Source organism: Hemiscyllium ocellatum, chromosome 24 (assembly GCF_020745735.1).
Source record: "Hemiscyllium ocellatum isolate sHemOce1 chromosome 24, sHemOce1.pat.X.cur, whole genome shotgun sequence".
Lineage (NCBI taxonomy): Eukaryota > Metazoa > Chordata > Chondrichthyes > Orectolobiformes > Hemiscylliidae > Hemiscyllium > Hemiscyllium ocellatum.
In genome coordinates this window covers 8,233,622-8,257,271 of record NC_083424.1, presented here as the reverse complement: position 1 = coordinate 8,257,271, position 23,650 = coordinate 8,233,622, and the positions used below count along the sequence as shown (strand labels likewise).

At 41.0% G+C, this 23,650-nt stretch overlaps 1 protein-coding gene across 11 annotated transcripts in view; it reads right to left on the bottom strand.

Moving 5' to 3' along the window:
• arvcfb (ARVCF delta catenin family member b) overlaps window positions 1–23,650 on the bottom strand; it is a 323,925-nt gene that overhangs the window by 181,415 nt on the left and 118,860 nt on the right. For 7 of the 11 annotated variants that reach the window (XM_060843416.1, XM_060843422.1, XM_060843420.1 and 4 more), the window contains 2 exons: window positions 23,489–23,576; window positions 1,970–2,219 (listed from right to left, as the gene is read on the bottom strand). The exons of 2 other annotated variants lie outside the window; for them this stretch is intronic. In XM_060843416.1, coding sequence (XP_060699399.1) covers window positions 1,970–2,179 — 210 coding nt within the window. In that variant the 5' untranslated portion in view covers window positions 2,180–2,219; window positions 23,489–23,576. The remainder of the gene's footprint in view (window positions 1–1,969; window positions 2,220–23,488; window positions 23,577–23,650) is intronic. 2 more of the 11 variants (XM_060843424.1, XM_060843426.1) reach the window with 2 other exon arrangements.

Sequence of the window (23,650 nt, the reverse complement as noted above, 5' to 3'; positions counted from 1 at the left end):
CATGCATGCAACACACAGCCCCCGCCACGCTCCCATAGTCACATGCCAACCAAAAACATGTAAAGTTGTTAGATTATTTCCGTAAACAGTGCGTGATTAGGTTATTCCTTAAAATTGTGTGTGATTAGGTTATTCCTTAAACTGCAGCATTTACAGAATATGATTAGATGTCTCATCCTGCCTGCAAGACAGAAAAACACACTATCTGGGACATCCAATTTCTTACATGTCAGCAGAACAAATTACCCTTTTAACAGCTCAATATGAGTGGTGGCGGATGACTCAAAGCCTGTACTCAGTGGAGTTTAGAGGGATAAGGGGGAGATCTGATTGAAAAACTTACAGAATACTGACAGACCTGGATAGTGTGGACTGGAAAAGATGTTGCCATTAATTGGAGAGACTAAGACCTGGGACCACAACCTCACTGTGAAGAGATGACCCTTCAAAACTGAGATGACGAAGTTAACCTGTGGAAATCATTGCCACAGAAGGCTGTGGAGGCCAAGTATTGACTATATTTAGGACAGAGAAAGACAGGTTTGAGACCATTAAGGGGAATAAACATTATGGGAATGGGGTTGAGAAACATATCAGCCACGGATAAATGGCAGCGCAGTCTCAAAAGGGCTGTGTGGCCTAATTCTGCTTCTATATCTTATAGGATTAAGTGAGAAGGTATTGGAGATATTGACTGGCTTGGAAGAGGACAAATCTCCAGGTGCGGATAAGTTGTATCGCAGGCCATTGTGAGAGTTGAGGGAGGAAATTTCAGTCAATAAGTGTGGAACTAGAAAAGCACAGCAGGTCAGGCAGCATCTGAAAAGCAGGAAATCCAATGTTTTGGGCACAAGCCCTTCATTACGAATGTGGGACGAGGGGAAAGGGGTCTGAGAAGGGTGCAGGTGAGGTGAAGGCAATAGGAAGATGCAGATGGGCAGTGATAGTGCTAGGTCAGAGGGGAGGGTGGAACAGATGATGGATAGGTAGGACAGTTCAACAAAGCAGTGCCGAGTTGGAGGCTTGGATCTGGGATGAAGCTGGGGAGATCAGGAAACTAGTGAAGTCGATGCTGATGGCATGTGGTTGAAGGGTCCCAAGGCGGACAAAAGTGGAACTTCAACAAAATTACAGCAGCCATGGGCCCATCTTCTCAAAGTTATCCCTTGCCCAAGGCATAGACCCATAAATTAAGCATTCAATTAATCGCTTCTCTGTAATTAGAGAGCAGCCTAGTCCTCTGGGTCTTACACGCTTCTGCTCTAACAGGCTTCCATTCTCACAGCTCTCATGGGGCTGTTTTCCCTCGAACATCAGAGGCAGAGGGGTAACGTCAAAGGTCTATAAAATCATGAGGGGCATGGATAGGGCATGATTGGGATATCTGATCAGCATGGACGAGTTGGACTGAAGGGTTTGTTTCCATGCTGTCTATGGTCAACGTTGAGTGTAAAGTATCAGCACACCATTTGGTTGTAAGTACACCTGTAACTAATTTAAAATGTCAGAGTCAAGAATCTTTTCCTGTAGTGGCAGAAAATAAGTTAGTTTTGGAAATAGTTTATTGATGGACAACAAACATGCCAGCAAGAAATTCTGAAGCCAAACACAATGGACTTAGATTTGACACAAATTGCTCATAACTCATCGACACAAGTATCTACTGCTCTGCAAATGTGCTCACTGAAACAACCAAGTTCACCAAGAGCCAACAAACATGCTTACCCAAAATAACATCATACTTCATGGTAGCATAACAAGCCCAGACTATTTTCAGGTTATATTGGCCATCTCGATAATCAGAGCTTTAATGCTTAGTTCTAACAGCGTCTGCCATTCATAATGCACATTCTGACTTAAAGAAAATGCTGTGAAGTGACAACAGTTCTAGTACATGGATTTGTTTGGACTAACTGGCACAAAGTAATACATAAACATTTGTCCAGTTGAAAATAAAAAGGTAAATTACCTGTAAAACTAGCTGTTGCCATGCAAATGACTCATTGTTGTCCATGTTGGATATACTCGATCTTTCTGAGGGAACAGTGACACGTTCAAGTTGCATGGAAACATTGCGACGCTCTTCCTCAAGCGCTCTGGTCAACTTCTCAAACCGGGCCTCCTGTTCTTTAACTGAAGCTAGAATGCTAGCAGCAGATCTTACATCATAATCATCCATAATCCTGCAGAGGTTCTTGCCTGGTGGCTAATCAGGCAACCTTTAGGGTCAAGGGTTAGAGATTAGTAGAGATTAGTAAAAGCTGTTTGGAAATTCAGACAGATCATTTATACAAGATTAATAAAAACAAAATAAACGTTAGGTTTGGTTTAATTTTAAATTTTCTGAAGTTAATCATGTGATTTCTCCTGAAGTTACAAAGGATATTTAAAAAGCACATCTACAGCAGTATGCAGAATTAGAAGGCTTCAGAAGGAAAACAATGATTTAGAGCAAAGCTAACAGGTGAAGCATTCAAGTTATAAAAACAAATTTTATACAAGTATTAAGGCAAGGAACAAAGACACAAAAGTTAAAGACAGATCTAAAAGAATGGAAGAATAACTTTAAAGCCACTTGTTCTAAAATTTACCAGAGAGGAAAACCTAACCAATTTGGTTCGAAGTACCCAATATTTATAAAGGTACACACCCATATAAATAATACTTTCCTATATTCCTCTGGAATCGGGGAGAGAGTACTCTGAGCAGAGTTGCAAAGCAATGTAAAAATGTAATGGAAATGACAATGAGAGCCATTAAGGTCCACCAGGTCAGTTTATCTTCTGTAAATGTCAATTCCACTTCCACTTTATTTTATTTGATTTATTACTGTCACATGTATAGAGATAATGAAAAGTATTGTAGTGGTGTCCTAACCACATCATATTTTACACAAGTACATCAGCTTAACAGAGTATTATAGTTATAGAGGTGGTGCAGAAAAAGATCAACTCTAATATAGATGAGAGGTCCATTCATAACTCTGATAACAGCCAGGATGAAGCTTGGCACGCATGTAATTGCCAATTGTTATGCTTCAGCCATTAAAAGTCTCGGCATTGTGAGAACAAGATTTTTCATCTTGCCCTAAATTTCTTCTATTTTAGCTAAGATCAATGGGAATGGATTATTCCTGAACAGTCTGGCACAATTTTGCTTAACTTTGAATAGTTTAAAATCGTCACATCTGTGTTACAACAAAATAACAACCAGAAATCTTCCAATCTTTCTGCAAATTTCCACTTCTTCAGACTAGGCAGCACCTTAATCAACCCGCACGGCTTCATTCTGCTGTATTAAATTCCTTCTAGTAATTTGCAGCATAGTATTCCTGGGTATTATAATTACATCCTGACTTAAAAATTCTGTATCTCGAACCATAAAACCCCAGTGTTGCAATCAATGCTTTAAATGACTGCATTCCTTTGTGGGGCAAAATTAAAACACTGCCAAGTGAAGAATGCTTGACATGTAATGGGAAGCAAGAATTCCTCAAGTAAACACGAAAAAAAAGTTAACGCACCCCCCCGCCGTAAAAATATATGATTGCTATTGTCTTGAAACTAAAATAAAACTTAAGTGCATTGTAAAACCATAACAGTAGCTGATGCCAAATTTCAAAGTCTTCAACTGCACCGAAAGGAAAATAAATGGCACTTCTAGATTTCCCTTCAGGGATGGAATGAATTAGAAACTCAGGTTATAGGTTTGCTTGCTGAGCTGGAAGGTTTGTTTCCAGACGTCCCATCACCATACTATGTAACATCAGTGAGCCTCCGAAGTAGTGTCGGTGCTATGTCCCATTTTCTATTTGTGTGTCTTGGTTTCTTAAGGTGGGTATTATCATTTCCTGTTCTTTTTCTCAGGATGGCAGATAGAGTCCAAAATGATGGATGCATTGATGGAGTTCCAGTTAAAATACCAGTCCCCTAGGAATTGCTACACTCTTCTGTTTAGCTTGTCCTACAATGGATGTGTTGTCCCAGTCAAAGTGGTGTCCTTCCTCCTACTAGTGGTAGTGGGTCATGTCTTCTGGTGGCTGGTTGGTGGCTAGTTTACTGCCTGTCTGTCTGATGTAGTGTTTGAGATAGTCCTTACATGGTAATTTGCACATGACAATTGTTTTGCTGATTGTTTGTATAGGGTCATAGAACATAGAAAAATACAGCGCAGTACAGGCCCTTCGGCCCTCGACGTTGCGCCGACCAAATCCTACCTAACCTACACTAGCCCAATAACTTCCATATGCCTATCCAATGCCCGCTTAAATGACCATAAAGAGGGAGAGTTCACCACTGCTACTGGCAGGGCATTCCATGAACTCACAACCCGCTGCGTAAAGAATCTACCCCCAACATCTGTCCGATACCTACCACCCCTTAATTTAAAGCTGTGTCCCCTAGTAACACCTGACTCCATTAGCGGTAAAAGGTTCTCAGTGTCTACCCTATCTAAACCCCTAATCATCTTATACACCTCTATCAAATCTGCCCTAAACCTTCTTTTCTCCAATGAGAACAGGCCCAAGTGCCTCAGCCTTTCCTCATACGAGCTTCCTACCATGCCAGGCAACATCCTGGTAAACCTCCTCTGCACTCGTTCCAATGCCTCCACATCCTTCCTATAGTATGGCGACCAAAACTGCACACAATACTCCAGATGAGGCCGCACCAGAGTCTTATACAACTGCAACATGACCTCAGGACTCTGGAACTCAATTCCTCTACCAATAAAAGGTTCATTAGCCGCTGTTTAAGTGTGTTGGTAGGTTTGCGAGCTACCATGATGCTAAGGGGTCTGAGTAGTCTGGAAGTCATTCCGGAGAGGTCTTTGATGTAAGGTCATGTGGCTAGAGTTTCTGGGCACCTTGTGTTTGCTTGTTTGGGTTTGTTGTTGAGAAAATCAGCCTACTTTGTTTATTGGGTACCCGTTCTTCCTACATTGTATAGGTATTTTTCTTTGGCAGTTTGTAGCTCCTGGATGCTGCAGTGTGTTCTGGCTCGTTGAAATAATGTCCTAATGCAGCTCCGTTTGTGGGTGTTGGGATGAGTGCTTCTGTAGTTAAGTTCTGGTATGTGTGCGTTGTTTTTCTGTAGATGTTGGTTTGAAGCTCTCCATTAACCGTTCATTCTACTGTGACATCTAGAACAGGGAGTCTGTTATTGTTCTCCTCTTTTGTGAATTTTATGCCAGTCAGAATATTGTTGATGGTATTGCAGGTTTCCTCTAATTTGTTCCATTTTGTAATCATGAAAGGGTCATCCATTTAGAGGGCCCAAAGTTTGAGTTGGATAGTTGGGAAGACTGTTTGCTCGAATCTCCGCATTACTGCTTCTGCTAGGGACTCTGATATTAGTGATCCCATGGGTGCTCCATTGATTTGTTTGTAGGTCTTGTTACTGAATGTGAAGTGGGTAGTGAGGCTCAGGTCTACTAGCTTGAGAATGTTGTCCTTGCTGATGAAGTTTGTGCTATCTGGTGTGTGTGTCCTTCGTTCCTCTTGGAGTGCAATCAGTGTTTCTTTGGCCAGGTTAATGTTAATTGATGTGAACAGTTCTGTTATGTCAAAGGAGACCATTATTTCATCCTCCTCTTGGTGTCTTTGATGGTGTTCAGGAACTTTTGGGTAGAGTGAATGGAATGGCATCAGTCTTCTACAAGGTTTTCGATGGCATTCCTTAGTTAGTCTGCATGCTGGTGTTCCAGATCGTGAGACTATGGGTCTGAGGGGGATCCCTGGTTTGTGTACTTCAGGTAGTTCATAGTAACAGGGTGTGTTGTATCGGGTTTCATTTTTTGGAAGTCTGCCTCGTTTAATTGTCCTGATTTCTGAAGCCTTTTCAATGTGGATCTGAAATAGTTTTCTAGTTGTAGCTGTCAGGTCTCTCACCACCGGATGGTAAGCATTGGTATCAGTAAACAGTGGGCTTGCTTTTTCCATGTATTCCATTTTGTTTAGGATGGTGGTCATGCACCCTTTGGCTGCAGGTAGGATTACAATGCATTTGCCGGTTTTGAGTCTTTCTAGGACTTTCCTTTCCTGTGGGTTGAGTGCGTTCCCTTCTTTGCTCCTGCTTAGTGTTGGTGCAACTATTTGTCTGATGGTCTGCTGGGTTTCTTCTGCCAGTCAGTTGTCCTTCATTTTGATTCTAATGCTGTTTGGAAGTCCTCTTTGTCTGCATCTCTGTAGTTGTAGTTTAACCCTCTTACTTAGGCAGCTTTTTCCAAATCTGCAAAGTGGTCGGTCTGATAGGTTTTTAATGCAAGCCTCCATGTTGTCTGTGTTGTTTTTTTTTGAGTTTTCACTGGAGGGTTAGATTTTTGATTTTGTGTTTGCTGCTGTTTGATGCTTATGGCTCATTCGTATGTGTCTGTCCAATCATTATCTGCCACGTTAGCATTTAAAAAGTTATTTTGGCACGAAGTTTCCCAGTCGTATTTGTGGGCAGTCAGTTGTGGGCAATGTTAATCATTTCTCACAACATTCTGCAGCCATTCTGTCCGGATATTCTTTTAGCTACTGGCGTGTTGAGCAGTGGTTTGCATTTAAGACATTTTAGTAATACCTGATTCCTGAGGTATTCATGCAAGTAGTACACAGTTGTTGGCAGGTGGCGCTCATTCGGATGGAGTTGGTTTCCCATCTTTGTACCCATACGTGGTTGCGATTTTTCAGAAGATTTGTAGTTCAGATTGAGGTTCAGGTTGCAAGTTTGCTCGCTGAGCGGGATGGTTTGTTTTCAGATGTTTCATTACCATACTAGGTGTCAGTGAGCCTCCTCAGATCCCGAGACCCATCGTCTCACTACCTGGAACACTGACATACAAACTAGCCAAGGAACTTCACCAAAAACTGAAATGCCTAGAAGAAGCCTCATGCCACTCCATTCACTCCACTCAAGAATTCATGAATACCAAAGACACCACAATAGAAGGGAACAAAATAATGATCTCCTTTGACATAACAGCCCTGTCCACACTAATTAACATCAACCTGCCCAAAGAAACACTGACTGCATTATTAGAGGAACCAAGGACACAAACACTAGACAACACCAACTTCATCAGCAAGGACAACATCCTCAAACTAATAGACCTGTGCCTCGCCACCTACTTCACCTTCAAAGACAAGACCTACAAATAAATCAATGGAGCACCCATGGGATCACTAATATCAGAGTTCTAGCAGAAGCAGTAATGTAGAGACTCAAACAAACATCCCTCTCAACTATCCAACCCAAACTTTGGATCCATTAAGTGGATGACACCTTCGTGATTACAAAATGGAACAAATTAGAGGAAACCTCCAACACCATCAACAATATCCTTACTGGCATAAAATTCACAGAAGGAGGAGGAAAACAATGACAGACTCCCCGCCCTAAATGTCACAGTAGAATGAACAGTTAATGGAGAACTTCAAACCAACATCTACAGAAAAACAACACATATACAAAAGCAATCATCCCAACACCCACAAACGGAGCTGCATCAGGACATTATTTCGATGAGCCACAATACACTGCAGCACCCAGGAACTACAAACAGCCAAAGAAAAATACCTACACAGTGTAGTCAGGAAGAACAGGTACCCAATAAATACAATCCACCAATTTCTCAACAACAAACCCAAACAAGCAGACATGTCGCCCAGAAACTCTAGCCACAATACCTTACATCAAAGACATCTCTGAAATGAATTCCAGATTACTCAGACCCCTTGGTATCCTGGTAGCCCACTAACCTACCAACACACTTAAACAGCGGCTAATGAATTGAAAGGACCCGATACAAGCAACCAGCAAAATGAATGTCATTCACAAAATACCATGCAAGGACTGTAACAAAGTACATCAGACAGACAGGCAGAAAACATGAACACCAACTAGCCATCAAAAGACATGACCCACTACCACTAGTACCCTTACATACAGCTGAGGAAGGACACTACTTTGAGACAACACATCCATCATAGGACAAGCTAAACAGAGATATGCATAGCAATGCCTCGAGGCCTGGCATTCCAACAGGAATTCCATCATTAAACATATCAATTTGGACCTCATCTACCATCCTCTGGGAAAAAGAACCAGAAATGATATCACCCACCTTAAGAAACCAAGACACAAATAGAAAATGGGACATAAACATCAACACTTCACCAGAGGCTCACGGAGGAGGTTACGCAGTATGGTGACAAAACATCTGAGAACAAACCTTCGAGCTCAAGTAAGCAAACTTACAACCTGAAATTCAACCTGAGCTACAAATCTTGCCAAAAGCCGCAAATACCTATGGGCACAGCACTGCAGACACACAGAGGCAATCTGACATACTTTTCCTATCAGTAGCTTTGGAAATTTTGTGGGCAAATTCAGGTGCTTCATTCATGCCAACTATGCACTGGGAAAATGAGACACAAGGTTGAGATCAGAACAGAGGCAGAGGTAATTAAGGACCAACTGTTTTTCACCATTCAGTAGCAAAAGAGAAGTGCTACTAAAGCTGCCCAATAAGACATTGTCTATTCAGAGCTCAGAAGCAATTGAACTTGGTACAGGCTAATTGGTTGTGCGAAGAGGGAGACAGACAGACAGATGCACAGAGGTAAGGCAGAAATTGGCACTGATGAACAAAGTCAATAGCTTAGCCATGGAGGAAATGTGGAAATTCCATTTGGAGATCCCAAGTAGTCATTTGGGAACATGATGGATAAAGGAGATTAAGCATGGAGACATCGTGGTAAGGAGCAGCAGCTGTTGATTTGTCTCATGATACGGATGAAAAAGGCTAAAGAATTTTAAAAAATGTTTAATTGCTCTCAGGCAGCAAAGCATGGCTAAAGGTCCAGCAATTAATCCATTGCAGTGCAACAGGATGTTGTGACAACTCAGGACAGGTATCTAAAGGGAATCGATTAATGTTGACTGAAACAAATCACTACAATGATATACAGTAAAGACTACGAAAAGAAAAAAAAAAGGAAATAGGTGCTTTCTCCAGGGATTCAAAAATTAGAGAATGAGTCACCAACTAAAACAGACTGAAAAAGTGATACAGCCAACTAAGTCACTTTGATGTAACACTTCATGACAGCATTTTGATAGATGACTCAATGGTGGCAGATTGGCAATGAAAGAAAAGAAATGAAAATCAGTTTTCAGTGGGAGACTTAGGTGATGATTAATTAACTAAACCAGACATCAACAGCACTAAAGGAATTGACAGTTCACTGCACTAATTATTCAAACAATTCTACTTGAGGAAGCCGCAGGAATATTACCATTAATCTATAAGTGTAAATTACCCCCAATTTATAGAGTCATAGAGATGTACAGCACGGAAACAGATCCTTCAGTCCAATTTATTCATGCCAACCAGATATCAACCCCTAATTTAATCCCACTTACCAGCACCTGGCCCATATCCCTCCAAACCATTCCTACTCAAAAATCCATCCAGACGTCTTTTAAATGTTGCAATTGTACCAGCCTCCATCACATCTTCTGGCAGCTCATTCCATACACCTATCACCCTCTGCGTGAAAAAGTTGCCCCTTAGGTCTCTTTTATATCTTTCCCCTCTCACCCTAAACCTATGCCCTCCATTTCTAGACTTCCCCCAACCCAGGTAAAAGAAAGACTTTGTCTATTTATCCTACCCATACCCCTCAATTTTGTAAACCTCTATAAGGTCACCCCTCAGCCTCTGACACTCCAGGGAAAACAGACCCAGCTTGTTCAGCCTCTCCCTATAGCTCAAATCCTTCCAAGCTTTTTGGGACTCTCGACAGTGGAGTGCAACTGTATCAAAACAGCGTGTGCACTTTGTGGGGAAAACTGATGGATATTCTTGAGCACTGCAGCTGACTTCATAGACACCTGAACTAAAAGTGGAAAACATTCTTTGAAATTGAGACTGGAAGTATATTTTAAAAAGTGAATAAGTCAGTGTCTCTTCAAAGGCAGGAATGGTACAATCTGGATGTAAGAGGAGGCAAAATAGTATCATCAGAACCTACAACACAACCTGGTGCAATTACAACATTTCTGAAACAATAAGAAGCCTCATTTCAGCATTTTTAAATGGATAGCAAGTTGTTTCAGTGATTAAATATTACAAATTCTTAAAATAAAGACAGTGTAAAGTAGCAGATTCACTCAGCAGTAAACTTGCTTGCCCGTATCATTAAAACTTAACATGAGTAAACATGTTATATGTTGTTCCAAATGAAGTACCAAAATAGGCTGTGGAAAGCATTTATAACAACGTTGCCTTGATCATCATCCAATCATTTATCCAGTAAAAAATGAGGTCTGCAGATGCTGGAGATCACAGCTGCAAATGTGTTGCTGGTCAAAGCACAGCAGGTCAGGCAGCATCTCAGGAATAGAGAATTCAACGTTTCGAGCATAAGCCATTCATCAGGAATGGCTTATGCTCGAAACGTTGAATTCTCTATTCCTGAGATGCTGCCTGACCTGCTGTGCTTTGACCAGCAACACATTTGCAGCAATCATTTATCCAACAAAGTCTCTGAGAAAAAGATCTATCTTCAATTGATAAAGCCAGCCCTCTTTTGCTTTAGCAGAAATAAATCTTGAATCAACTCCACTCCTCTTGTAGACTGAACCCAGAGGGAACATGCACCTCGAACGTTCGGATTATCAAAATTCACTTCAAAATACCCATCCAGCCACCAAAGTTCCACATTTCTAACTCCACTATACACTACTTAGTCATGTTTTTGACACCCCGAGAGTTTTGACAGTTTTCCACTCATTCACAAACTCCAACTTGTTCACATCACTCAAATCAGAATTGAAATTCCATTTGCTATCCACATGCCAACACAAATTCTTAAAACTCAGCCTCGTGCAATAATTAATAAATGAGACTAACTCTCTCTCCCTCTGCAGCATTTTCATCTGTCCATTTCAGTTCATATCATGGCGATGCCTTCACTCCTCTAAACCACATTATAAAATGATTTGGATAAATCTTTGAGCCTGACCAAAATCATTTTTTCCTCAATCCTAATATTTGCTTTGTTGACCCGTTTTCAACAATCATTGCTAACCCTTCTGCCACTGAAAGTCCATTTCTAGTTATCTGACTGTGAAGCATGTTAAGTCTTAGCACAGTGAAAAAAAACTGTTTACGATTGTGGCTCTTCAGTTTATCCTGCTGTGAATCACAATATTAAAGGTAGTCGTGCATTTGAGCTAGTGGCTCAGTTTGCTAAAGCACTTGGGCTTTCTGCAAACTAAATACTCCCAAATTAAATAGAGATATTTCACCAGAGTAAAAGTTAAGTCATGAATCTCCAAAACACATTTTCAAAAGGGCATTTGTCGTGCAAATTAGTTGTTATGAGTTGGTCACACAGTCAATCTGGTTAAATGCTCATGGACTGCCGGCTAGCAAAACACATAGCACCAAATGTTTGGAATTGTTGAGATCAGAATTAATTCCAAATAAAAAACTTCCATGATCAACTACCAAGTTACAAACATCCACCCCATCAGTAAAATTAGGCAGCATCAATCAATTAACAAATGAACAATTCTTGAGAAGTTTCCACGGATTCTGGTTTACTGCAACGACAATATTAAGAAATATGAAACCAGAAACACTCACTTGTCTTCACAGAATATTGCACAGCAATAGCTCAATAAATCAGATGCCTGAACTGCTGGAAATTGCCATCTCCCAAATATTGAAATTGAATAAGTCACAAGTTACTTAAATTTCAGATAGGTAACACCACAGAACTATAATACAAGAAAAACATTGCCCTCTACAACAAATCCTCCATTTTTCCTGCCAAAGGCATAACTTCACATTTTCCCATATAATATTCCATCTGCCAAGTACTTACCTCGTTGATTTACTTGTCTGCATCACTCTGCTGACTATACCATCCTCACTACTTGTCTTCCCACCTATTTTAATGCCATGCACAAACCTGGCTATCTCACATTGACTTTCCTTATCTTAGTCAATAACATATTGCAAATATCTGTAGCCCTAGCACTGATCCTAATGGATCTCACTAATGATAGCTGGCCATCTTGAAAATGCCCTCCTGCTTATCCCAACTCTGACTTATATTGGTTAGTCAATTGTCAATCTCTGTTAACATATCATCTCCAATCCCATAAAATATCCTAACGATGGTAACCCAGTCAAGCAACTTCTAAAAGTCCATCGCTTCCCCTTTATAAACCCTGCCTTGAATTGATTAATTTGGTTATAACTGATATAGAATCTATATCTTCATCAAAACCTCACCCATGAGTCTGGAGCTGGCTCACCTGCGCTACCACATCTCCCTCGCCACCGTCTGCACCAGGCCCACCATGTAGGAGTCACCACATCACTGCTGGACCCACCTCAACGACACAGTCACTGAGTCCCATGACTACGTCATACCTGCCCCGCAATCAGAAGTTCTCCAGCTCCACTGACTTCGCAATGATGCCAGAAGTGCCTGTTCCAGGCATACCACACCACGATCGCTGCAGCTGCTGCTTCGCCAACTCCATTACTCCCTGCTCCGGCCTACTGCAAACACAAGTCCCTGGCTCCACTGACAGGCCAGGCCAGTGCTGCACCAAGACACCCGCTCCGGTTACTCTCCTGAGATGTTTGTTACCTCCTCAAAAGAAAATTCTATTAAATTGTCAGAGATTATTTCCCGCTCATGAAGCAATGTTGACTCTGTTTGATCATATTCTGCATATCTAAAATGCTGCTATTACATCCTTTATAACAGACTCAAATATTTTCCACTAACAGTTTAGCAGTTACAACGTGATCTTGATCAGATGGGCCAATGTGCTGAGAAGTGGCAGATGGTGTTTAATTTAGATAACCTGGAGGTGCTGCATTTTTGGAAAACAAATGTTAGCAGGACTTGTACACTGGATGGTAAAGTCCTAGAGACTGTTACTGAACAAAGAGACTGTGCAGTGCAGGTTCATAGCTCCTTGGAAGTAGAGTCACAGGTAGATAGGATAGTGAAGGAAGCTTTTGGTATGCTTTCCTTTATTGGTCAAAGTATTGAGTTCGGGAGTTGGGAGGTCATGTTGCAGCTGTACAGGACGTTGGTTAGGCCACTTTTGGAGTATTGTGCGCAATTCTGGTCTCCTTCCTATCGAAAAGATGTTGTGAAACTTGAAAGGGTTCAGAAAAGATTTACAAGGATGTTGCCAGGGTTGGAGGATTTGAGCTGTATGGAGAGGTTGAATAGGCTGCAGCTGTTTTCCCTGGAGAGTCGGAGGTTGAGGGGTGACCTTATAGAGGTCTATAAAATCATGAGGAGCGGAGATCCAAGATGGTGGTGACACAGCAAGTCTGAGTCCATAGTGCTCCTCCCAAGACCAAAGTGGGCCACCCACCACCACCACACTCATTTAAAATAGTTTTAAATAATGTAATTAATGGCTTAATACTAAATTTAAACAGTTCAGTATCCTGTAAAATGACTAGGGGGAAAGGAGCCCGCAGCTCTCAGCAGGCAGGAACCTCTCCCACACCCTCCCCAGTTGCAGCAGAGACGTCCACAGCTGCCCCGGGGGACTTACCTACGGTGGCGAGCCTCACGGAAATAATCTCTAAACTCGATGAGAAGTCAATTAAATGGTGCACCTGCAATGTCACGTGGAGTAATTCACCAATCAAAAGGAGGAGAATATTATCAAACCTCAAGAAAGAAAAGATCAATATAGCTCTCCTATAGGAAAGGCATTAATTGGATAAAGAACACCTGAAATTATGACAGGGAAGAGATTATTTTCCATTCTCTCTTTCTGTGCAAGGAAAAACATTTTGGTAAACTGGGTGGCTGAGGGCCCTCATGGACTTTCGAGTTGGCACAGAATAACGATGGAATATACTCCCCCTGACTTCACACAAACATGGTGCACCAGGAGAAAAACCAAATTACTCCATAAAATATGGCAGCCCTTCTTGAATTACACAAAAACAGATATCTCGGTCATCTTACAAGGGCCTTTATTTAATTGAGGGGGTGAACCTGGCTGGTCCGGGGCCCATTGGAAGAGGAATCCCGCATGAAAAGGGGTTTTGTTGTGATCTGATGTTAACACATTCTGAGTATGTATATCACTGCTCAATTTGTGTGTTATCCATTGGGTTTTTTTCCCCTCTTGAATAATGTAAAAATTTTCATCATACACTCTGCTCAGTTGTAAGTTAGATGAGTTGTTAGTTGAGTTCTGTTTTATTTTCTTTTGATATTTCTTTTTTCTTGTTTGACAGATTTTGGTTATCATTTATTTAAGATTTAACTGTATATCAATGTTTACACTTAGGATTTTTTTTATTTTTCTTTTGTAAACATGTTAAATTTTCAATAAAAATGTCTAAATAAATAAAATCATGAGGGGCATCGATAGGATTAACAGAAAGTTTTTCCCTGGGGTTGGGGAGTTCAAAACTAGAGGACATAGGTTTAGGGTGAGGGGGAAAGATATAAAAGAGACTTAAGGGGCAACTTTTTCACGCAGAGGCTGCAGCATGTTATGTAACGAGCTGCCGGAGGAAGTGGTAGAGGCTGGTACAATTGTAACATTTAAGGCGGCATCTGGATGTGTGCCTGAATAGGAAGGGTTTGGAGGGATATGGGTCAGGTGCTGGTAGGTGGGACTAGATTGGGTTGGGATATCTGGTCAGCATGGATGCATTGGTCCCAAAGGTCTGCAGTATATCTTTATGACTACGTGAACTGCTTTATGCACATATTACTTAATTTCTTCAGAAAAACCACATTTCTCCTCCTTGCCTTGCTTCCTAATATTAAAATGCCTTTCACTTGCCTTATCTCTCTAGTCACCCTGATTAGGCAATAGACATGGGAGCAACAATTCGACCATTAAGCCCAATGAGACTGCTCTGCCATTCAATCATGGCTGATAAATGATTTTCAAAAGATGAAACAGCACATTAAGAACAGTAATACTGGACTCTCAACATGTGAGCCATAACTCAAAAAGCAAAGAATTTCATTCAATTAACGCCCTTGATGCAAAGTAAAACTGAGTGGACTTGATCCTAAATGGCCACAGGAGAAATTTACTCAGCAAATGTGTACAGCAATGACTCAAGCATCTGGACACTGCTCAGAAGGAAAGTCCACATAGTTTAACATGGGATCAATTTTCTATTCTTAAAATTGCCCAATTTTTCATTGTTTTGTGAGACATGGACATCACCACCAAAGCAAAAATGTAATGTCTATCCTATATTGCCTTTGAACTGAGTATCTTCTTGGGCTATTGTAGAGAACAATCAAGAACCATCCATCTTACTGTGGATTTACAGTTACACATAAGTCAGATCGGGAAAGGCTGGCAGATGTTTTTGACAGGATATTGGTGAAAAAAGTACATTTCCAGAACAATTCATGCTAATAGTCATTGTTACCGAATCTAACAATGCTCCAGATTTATTCATGAAATTTATATTCCATCAGCTGTTGCTGTCTGAACTGTACTGGGATAAAGTATGCGTTAAACTGAGCTGCAGTGACATCACCACTTTGTCACCCTCTTCCTCAATGCTGTTGGATCTTCTAGATCCAAAAGAAAACTGCACCTGAGTTTTGGAGATCTTGATAAAACACAGAAGGACTGGTTTCAATCCTCCATGTTAATACTGGCAAATTTGCTAATTGTTAGGCTGATAGCTGAGGTGCAAATGAGGCAAGGGCTTGGCTATTTCAATCTGCAAATTTTGTGCAATGTAATGCTCGCATCTGGTCTAGAATGCTCCATCTCATCAATTACACAGTTTGAACAGGCAGCTGTGGGGAGTGTGGTCACATAGCTGAACAGCTGCAAATAACCAAACAGCAACATTCCAGCACTTGGACACAATTATTTGCAGCTTAACGTCAGCTCCAGTAATGCGGAGCAAATACTGCAACAATAAATTGAATTTATATAGTGCCTTTTTCAAAGTCAAGCACTCAAACATTTCAGAGGAGCATTATCAAACATTATTTGGCCCCAAGCCACACAAGGTCAAATGAGACAATGTGGGTTAAACTGAAGAATAGAAAAGCATCAATCACCCTGCTGGCCAGAAACACTCCAAAACAGTTTAAAGGGAGAAGGAAGAATAAATATATAGGCTCATTAATGTCCTGCGTAACACCAACAAAATCAGGGATTTAAATTACACCTATAACATGGTTCTATTTTGTGAATTATTGCATGGACAATAGAATTTAAAAGTACAGACACTTTGTTGGTCATTAAGTCTACATCTTGAGTACTGCACACAGTCCTGGTCTCCTTACTTAGGGAAAAACATTATCACATTAGAAACAAAAGTTCTCTTGATTGATTAATGGGGTGAAGGATTATCTTATAAAGAAACATTGGCAAGGTTGCTCTCTACTTACTAGAAGGGAAAAGGCAGGGTGAATGCAAAAGGAGGTTCTCTTATGAGAGTAAGGATAAAGTCTATTTATCTATTTATGAAGACAAGGAGAAGATTTTTCATTCAGATGATGACAAATCTGAAATTCACTTCCTCAAAGAGCAGTGGAGGCCAGGTCATTAATTATATTTAAGACTGGGTCATGGTGCATTTTTAAGGCAAAAGGTAGATGGATTATTGACTGAAAAGGAAGCCAAATGGTATCAGATTTGGGCAGGAAATGAGAATGGGAGGTCACAAATCAGATTAGCCCAGACCTATTAAGTGGTGGAACAGGCTCCATAACCAAAATGGCCTGTTCTAATTCTGAGTTCATGTGTTCTTAAGTACAGGTGTTAATTGAAGTAGATAACTTATGAGGGCCTACACACAATTGTTCAGAAGCACCAATTTCCTTTTGTCAGAGGTTTAATGACCAGAGGTTTTAAATTTAAACGAATTTAAAAGTACAAGATAACATGCCAGGAACTGGCCAGTGGGTTTAGGTGGAACATCTTTATTTCAGCCATCATACATTCAACTATGATTCTAAAAAGGTAGTACAATTGCAGTTTTCTTTACACGAATTATCCCAAAATCTAATATTAAAGTGGTAATTTAAGAAACCTGGCAGCTCCACTAACAACTTTGTAAAAAAGAACAAAGAGGTGTGGGCCTCACTCACTGGCCTAGCATTTACTGCCCATCCCTAGTTGCCCGAGAGGTAGTGGTGGTGAGCTGTCCTTCTTGTCCCAATGTGGTCAAATTATTGTGATGACACCCACAATGGGATAAAAAAGCTCTAGGATTTTGACCCAGTGATGTTGAATGATCAACAATATATTTTCAAAGCAGGATGGCAAACGTCTCTTGTCTCTATTCCAATGAACCTATCCTTGATCACGAATTTGGAAAATAGTGAACGTCTATAGTGCACCTTGTAAATGTACACACTACTACAACTACTGTACAGTGGTGGTGGGGGGAGTGAGTGCTCATGTATGCATTGTGAATTAAGCTGGCTGCTTTGTCCTGGATGGTGTCAAGTGTTCCTAGAGCTGCATTCATCCAGGTTAAGTTGGGGGAGTATTCCATCACACTTCCGATTTGTGCCTTGGAGATGATGGACAGACTTTAGGAGTTATAAGGAGAGTTACTTGTTGCATTATTCCTAGTCACTGATCTGCTCTTGCAGCCACAGTATTTATATGACTGGTTCAAATGAGTTTTAGTCAATGGTAACTCCATCAATGTTGATTCAGCAATGGTAATGCCACTGAATCTCAAGGGATGACAGTTAGATTTGCTCTCACTGGATATGGTTATTGCCTAGCACTTGTGTAGCACAAATGTTACTTGCCCCTTGTCAGTCCAAATCTGAATATTTTCCAGGTCTTGCTGTGCTTAGACATGGGCTTCTTTGGCATATGAAGCTGAAGTTGGGAATGGTGCTGAACGTTTGCTCATGATTACCACTTTTAGATTAGATTAGATTACTTAGTGTAGAAACAGGCCCTTCGGCCCAACAAGTCCCTACTGACCCACCGAAGCACAACCCACCCATACCCCTACATTTACCCCTTACCTAACACTACGGGCAATTTAGCATGGCCAATTCACCTGACCCACACATCTTTGGACTGTGGGAGGAAACCGGAGCACCCGGAGGAAACCCACGCAGACACGGGGAGAATGTGCAAACTCCACACAGTCAGTTGCCTGAGGCGGGAATTGAACCCGGTCTCTGGCGCTCTGGTGCATTACTAATAGGGGAGGCAATGGCTTACTAGTATTGCTAACCACTGTGCCTGACCTTATGGTGGTATGAATGTCACTGATGAAGGAGCTGAAGATGTTTGGCCAGAGGACACTATCCTGGAAACCGCTGCAGAGATATCCTGGAACGAAAGATGACTGCCCTTCATCAACCTCTCTTCAGTCAGAGAGTGGTGGCAGATTGGGCTCGATGGCCAAATGGCCTTACTTCCACTCATGTGCCTTGCGTTCTTAACTACAAGCATCTTTTTTTGCACCACATATGACTCAAACCAGCAGGAGGCCCCATCTAAGTCCCAATGACCTAGATTTGCTAGGATTCCTTGATATCACTGTTAAGTGTAGCTGTAATGTCAAGGGCAGTGACTCTCAACAGTAAAAAGCACAGCATAAAAGTACCACAAGTCAGTGCTAGAGTAGGCTATTCAGCTTTGAGCCTGTTTTGCCATTCTCTCTCTTTTTGTCTTGATGGCTCAAGTACCAGGAAGAGGTTGGTCTTTGGCTCAAATATCCTCCACTTGGTGTCAGCTTCGTGTAGTGAAGAATTTTAACATGCATAACTCTCCAAGCGAAGAAAGTTTTCCTTGATCAAGTCCCAAATAGCCAACCCACTATTCGAATACTATGACCACTATTTCAAGATTTCCTTGGTACAGGAAGTATCTTTCCAGCATCTAAGCTATCAAACTGCTTTAAAAAAAAAGTGACATTTCAATATAATCACCTCCCAAACCTTTAAAAGTATGGAATGCTGAACTAGTCTATCGTTTCCTTCTTTAAAAAGGATAAATTGACTAGTCTCCCATTTACTTTCTGAAGCCAAGTATATCCTTCCTAAGTTCAGGGGTTCAAACCTGAGATGTGGTCTCAATTAAAAAAAGACAACACACAAGACACCTTTACTTTTGTACACCAATTTCTTTTGCTAATAAAGCTGTATTAAAATTTTTAATAAAACTAAGTCATCTCACCTTTATCAAGATTATACTCCATTTATACCTGCCACAAACAGTTCAAGCCCAATACTTACTGTCCCTGTGACAGGAAGTATGATCTAGATATACTGGGTATTCCGTCAACAGACCTGTTAATATATATATGCACAAGTGCAAAGAGTTATTGTTATCATTGTTATCCTTTTTCTAAACATAGCACACAATATGGGATTCACATTTATTAATGTGGAAACAACTGTTCACTCAATACTCAAACCTCCAATTAAAGATGGCAAACACACAATGTCAATTCTGAAACAAATGCTCAAAGAAATAATAACGTACTGTGGTAGGAAATTTTCATAAGCAACTTTTAGTTTGTTTTAAATAGCTTCTATACAATTGGCAAATAATCAAGGAGTGGTAGAAAACAGACTGCAACACTGATCCTCTCACACCAGCCGGCCACATAAAGCCAAAAAGGTTTCTACTATGCCGAGCCCAAGAAAGCACCTGTAACTTCAAAATTTTTAAAATTCCTTCAAATCAATTCCAAAGAGAATCCCCTGATAGCTTGATAGCAGTTGCCTGGACCACCTATTCATTTCCATGCTTTATACCAATGGTAAACCTTAGTCAGAATTAGCTGCAATGATAGAACTGGGTGTAAGAACCACCCACCACCACAAGTAAGACGACGCAAATTACCTGTCCTGCTTGGCACCTAACAAGCACTCCTTAAAATTATATTAACTAGGTGTGTGGTTAAAACAACACACTGCTGTGTTGCCTGTGTTTTGAACTTGTCAAAAACTCACATGAAAAGTGTTCACCTGCACGTAGTATACCAAGGTGCACCCATTACATCATATTTTAGCCAGAAGCTGTTTCAGAACAAGAGAACTGGTGGGAAAAAATACTTCTTTACAAAAACCTATGAAAAGCACTGAAACACTACAATTTGAACTGCATCTACAAGGAAAACGCATTTACAAGTCAAAAATTAAAATTACTTGCTTAGAATCTTGTTTAATCAACTTCAACTTTTATCTGAAAAAGGAAACTGCTGAATCTCTACAAATTTGTATAAAGATGCCATAACCTATAGTATAGAAAAGTCATGACACATACTGGCTGCACTGTCATGAATTATTGCATTACTAATAGGGGAGGCAATGGCTTATTAGTATTGTCACAAGACTATTAATCCAGAAAATCAGCTAACGCACTGGTGACCCAGGCTGAAATCACACCACGGTAGATGGTGGAATTTGAATCAATGGAACAGACCTGGAGTTTACTGATGACCATGAAACCATTGCTGACTGTCAGAAAAACACATCTGGCTCACAGGCATCCTTTCAGGGAAGGAAATCTGCCTTATCCACCTCGACTGGCCCACATGTGACTCCAGATCCACAGCAATGTGGTTGACTTTCAACTGCTCTCTCAAATGGTCCAGCAAATCAACAGGCACATTATCACTACGGAGTGTCAAAATAAAACTGGAGGGTCCACTTAGCATCAAGTTTGTCACCACAAAAGACAATGGCAGAAACAGCTGTTGACACACCAAAGCCCCCTTGCTTACATCTGGAGTCTGGTGACAAAATTGGGAGAGCTGTCACACAAACTAGTCAAGCAGCAGTTTGACATAGGTTACACTCAATCATACCTGACAGACAATGTCCCAGCTACCACCATCAACATCCCTGCATATGTCCTGACCCAAAAGCAGGACACATGTAACAGAGATGGCAGCACAGTGGTAGATCGTCAGGAGAGTTGCCCCAAGAGTTCTCAAAATTGACTCTGGACCCCAAGTCGTCTCACGGCATCAAGTTAAACATGGGCAACAAACTCTTCTGCTAATTCTACAGAATTGTAGGATTGTAAAACTGTAAGGATGAACTTTATTTCTCTGTCTTTATATTCTATGTTTTGGTTTACTTTTCTATGTTTAAGATGGCACCAGAGAGTGGCAGCACCATACAAGATTTTTCACTATTTTATAACAGGATTCACGTGACAATGAATAAACCAAATGAAATAAATAAATCAAATCAAAACCATGTACCGTCCTCTCTCAACTGATGAAGTGATACTTCATGTTGAGTGACACAGAGTGGAAAGGGTGCAAAATGGGGCGGGAGATTTCCATGTCCACATAAAGATTAGCTTGATACTATTGTTTAAGCTAATCAGGTATCAAGGGCTTACCTGCCAGACTGGGTCTGTAACTGGTGGTCAGGGTAGCAGGATGGAAAAATCATACTTGACCACATCCTTATCAATCTGCCAGCTGCAGATGCAACTATCCAAGATCAGCTTGGTAACAGTGAGCACCACACAGCCCTTGTGGAGACAAAGTCCTGCCTTCACTTTGAGAATGCCCTCCATTGTTTTACCTGGCAATATCACAGCTTTAAATAGGTTGGACTTTGAATGGATCAAGAAACTCAAGACTGGGCATCCATTAGATACTGTTGTCTATCAACAGCAGCAGAATTGCACTCCAGTACAATCTTAAAAACACATGACCCAGCATACCTTCCACTCAGCCACGACCATTAAGCTAGGGGATCAGTGCCGGTTCAAAGGAGAGTGCAAGAGGGTACGCCAGGAAGAGCACCAGACATAACTAAAAATGAAGCATCAAGCTGGTGAAGCTACCAAACAGGACTACCTCATGCCAACCAGCATAAGCAGCCAAGTGATAGACAGAGCTAAGCAATCCCACCATCAACAGATCAGATCTAAGATCTGCAGTTCTGTCACATCCATTCATGAATACTGGCGGACAATTAAACAACTCACTGCCGTACATGGATTCCAAATATCCTCAATTATGAAAGCGACCAATACATCAGAACTAAAAAATAAGGTTAACACATTTGCAGTAATCTTCAGCCAGAAATGCTGACTGGATGAGCTTGCTCTCTGTTTCATACAGCAGTCATGACTTGGAGATGCCGGTGATGGCATCCTGCAGTGGTGGCCAACATCACAGGTGCCTCCCTTCAACCAATTCAATTCACTCCACATGAGAATCAAAATAAATACTGTTGGCACTGGATACTGCAAAGGCTCTGAGCCCTAAAAACATTGCAGCAATGGTACCAAAGACTTGCGCTCCAGAACTTGCTGCTCTCTGAGCCGAGATCTTCTGGTACACTCAACACTGGCTTCTACCCAACAACGTGGAGAACTGTCCAGGTTATGCCCTGGACATAAGCAGGATAAATGCAACGTGGCTGAAAATGTGTTGCTGGAAAAGCGCAGCAGGTCAGGCAGCATCCAAGGAGCAGGAGATTCGACGTTTCGGGCATAAGCCCTTCTTTAGGCTTATGCCCGAAACATCGAATCTCCTGCTCCTTGGATGCTGCCTGACCTGCTGCGCTTTTCCAGCAACACATTTTCAGCTCTGATCTCCAGCATCTGCAGACCTCACTTTCTCCTAAATGCAACGTGGCCAATTACCATTCCATCAGTCAATTCTTGATCAGCAAAATGGTGGAAGGTATCAATTGTGCTATCAAGAGTTCAGAGGTCAACGGACCCAAAACATTAACTCTGATTTCCCTGCACAGATGCTGCCAGACCTGCTAAGTTTTTCCAGCGACTTCTGTTTTTGTTTAATAACAGCATCCACAATTCTTTGTTTTTGTTTGGGATTATAACTTGCTGGGTTTCTCAAGATACTGATGTATGAAGATATCTACCAGATAGGTCCAATGAATATTCATTTCATTCATACATTAAAAATAAATCAATTCTCTGAACTTTTAGTAAATTGATCATGATAGATAGTCAGGGAGCAAACAACCCTCTGTCCTGTAGATGCAGAAGCCAAAATCCTTCTGACCGTATTGCAATTCAAAAGCCAACTTAAACTTGGGTTCCTCTTTCTTAGGCCAGTTTTCTATGAAGTCCAGTTAACATTTAACATCTGCAAAGTGTATGAACATTATGCATTTTCAGAATCAAAGCATTTAGGAGCACTTTTAACAAGAATCAACCTGCACTCAAATTCCAGGTGTGACCTCAAACAAGTAACAGTTTGTTTGCTCTCTTTTAAAAGACAGACAAGCCATTGCCCACAGTCCAAAAGGTCACCTTCAGCCCTCAGCTCAAACCCAAAACAAAGAGCTCAAACAAAGACCAAAAGCATTCTTCATATTTTGTTCATTTTCCTTAGTCCTTGCCCATACTTCGAACTTATGGATTTCCCTTCAAGAAAAAAAAATATTGTCTTGCAAAACTGAGAAGAAATGGAGCACCATTTAAGGTAACTGCCCATCAAAAATCGAAAAAAAACTTATACCTACCCTGTATACAGTGCTCTGAAGAAGAAACCTGTTAGATGCTAGACATTAGATCCACAACTGGCTGAGACTTTTCTGGAAATCTCTTGTGCTAGAAAAGATAAAATAAATCACATTTCAGACCTTGACATCTTAACATTGAGACAACAACTCAAAAGTAGAACA